General features: G+C 40.9%; 1 protein-coding gene across 1 annotated transcript; it reads left to right on the forward strand.

Annotated features, from left to right (window-relative positions):
• The first annotated feature begins 956 nt into the window (after positions 1 to 956).
• LOC149575224 (uncharacterized) lies at positions 957 to 1,499 on the forward strand. The gene has a single exon (XM_089816012.1). The coding sequence runs from the start codon at positions 957 to 959 to the stop codon at positions 1,497 to 1,499; it is 543 nt and encodes a 180-aa protein (XP_089672138.1).
• Positions 1,500 to 2,000: the final 501 nt, after the last annotated feature.

The following is a 2,000-nucleotide window of genomic DNA, read 5'->3' on the forward strand; positions in this document are numbered from 1 at the left end:
ATATGGGTGTCTCTACTGGTTTTTGGGAAATGCATTTTGGTCTTTTAAGTACCCTTTGGGTTTTCTAGTGTTTCCTTGCTTCTGCAGTTCAGAGATTTTAGGCTATGCTGTTCTAGTGGTTTTTTTGTCCTTCAATTGGGCATGTCAGTTTGGGTAGTGGTGTTTGGAGATTCGTTGGTTGCTGGGATTGTGGTTAAGTCTTTTATTGTGATCTTTGTGATCCTTGTATGACGATGTTGTGTGTTCTCATACTTGTAATTTTTTATATCTTGGCTTGTATTGAGTCCTTGTTCCAAGGATCTTTGAGCGGGGTATTACATCTAGTATCAAAGCCCATGTTACAACATTGGGATCTCTATGTTATGCTTCCACTCCGCTTGTTTTTTGTTTGCATATTGTATCTTATGTTTGTTTTCTTGTTATATCTTTGCGGTTCATGCTTATGACTCTATGCTTGTGACTCTATGCATGTGACATTGTTCTAACCCTTATCTTGTAACTCCATAGTGATGCCTCTTGCATGTAGACTTGGTGGACAGGGTGGTAACTAAAGAATTAACCATGAAGAAGAACACTAGGAAGAGGAGCAACAGGAAGGGGAGGGAGAACAGGGTAATGATAATAATTAGGGTAGAATTGGGGCATTAATGCCAGTGCTACAGGAGATTCTCACTCGATTGGGCCCTAGTGTAGAGGAACACCGACAGGATCATGATCAGGAAGAGGGATCTTATCATGGAGATTCCCACAAGTTTGAGCATGGGGAAGAGAAATGTGACCATGAGCATGAACATTCTCGTACACCACTCAATAAATGAAGGTATAGATGGAGGGGTCATGGTTAGGATGATGATGATTTCACTTAGGTTGAAATGATGCGAGAACTTCAGAGGTCCAAACCACCACTGTTTGATTGCTAGGGGACAAGACTCAAGGCTAAGACTTGGTTACTAGGCATGGGAATTTGCTTCTCCTTACTACCTTATGGGATCAATGTGAAGGCCCAATGTGCCATCATGCAGTTGAGAGAACATGGTTCTATCTGGTGGGATATGGAGTGCGAGAAGCTTCATATTGATGTGGCAGATCTCACATGGGAGATCCTCGAGGAGAGATTCAGGGAGAAATTCCTTTCTCCTCAATACCGAGAGGCTCGTATTGATGATTTTCATGAACTCAAACAAGGAAACATGACAGTAGATCAATATGCGAAGTGTTTCCTTGGGTTGAGACAGTACTTGAGTTATCAACATGATGAGGCACTCCTCACTCAATATTTTGTTAGGGGCCTTCGAGACTCTATCATTGGGGATGTTCGTGTTCACCAACCAAGGACACTAGCACTTGCGATGGAGAATGAAAGAATTCTAGAGAGTAATGTGACCAAGGGGTTCAAAAATAAATTTGGTTCTCAGAATCAAAGTGCACGACCTTCAGGACAAGATGCACAATATTCTCAGTCTTCAGGGAAGGGCCAGACCCAATCAACACCCTTTTAGGGTGGATATCACCATAAGAATCCAAAGGGGTTTTGGCCTAAAGGTGGGAAAAATTCAGGTGCTTCAGGAAAGAAAGGAGATAACCAAAGCTGAGGACATAAATCTTAGCAGGATCATCCTCCTTAGAGTGGTCCACAAAACTCTAACAGGGATAGTGCACCTTATCCTAGTGCTACTCTTACCAAGTCCTATCCTAAAGGTCATGCACTTTCACATGCTATTGTATGCAATTTCACTTGATCACATGTTTTAGTGTGCATGATTTATATCCTTGGCAATGGCACATGGAGTTAGTGATTCAACTGTTCATATTTTAGCAATGTTATCCTTGTATGGTTGACATATCCTTAATTAATTATTTAAATTAAACTTTTCAGTGATTATTAAATCCGAACTCATTTGCATTATGTGACTAGACTAGTGAGCGTGTTTGTGCATTTAGATGTTCGCATTTTTGCAAAATTCGTTAAGGAAATTTATGTGATTTTGGGTTTTCGGGCT

The sequence above is a fragment of the Cupressus sempervirens genome, chromosome 2 (genome assembly GCF_028749045.1).
Source record: "Cupressus sempervirens isolate cs-2001-9-10 chromosome 2, ASM2874904v1, whole genome shotgun sequence".
In the NCBI taxonomy this organism is placed as follows: Eukaryota; Viridiplantae; Streptophyta; class Pinopsida; order Cupressales; family Cupressaceae; genus Cupressus; species Cupressus sempervirens.

Bases quoted from the DNA above. Each gene is read 5' to 3' on its own strand.
- LOC149575224 (XM_089816012.1), top strand. From the start codon at position 957: ATGGGAATTTGCTTCTCCTTACTACCTTATGGGATCAATGTGAAGGCC.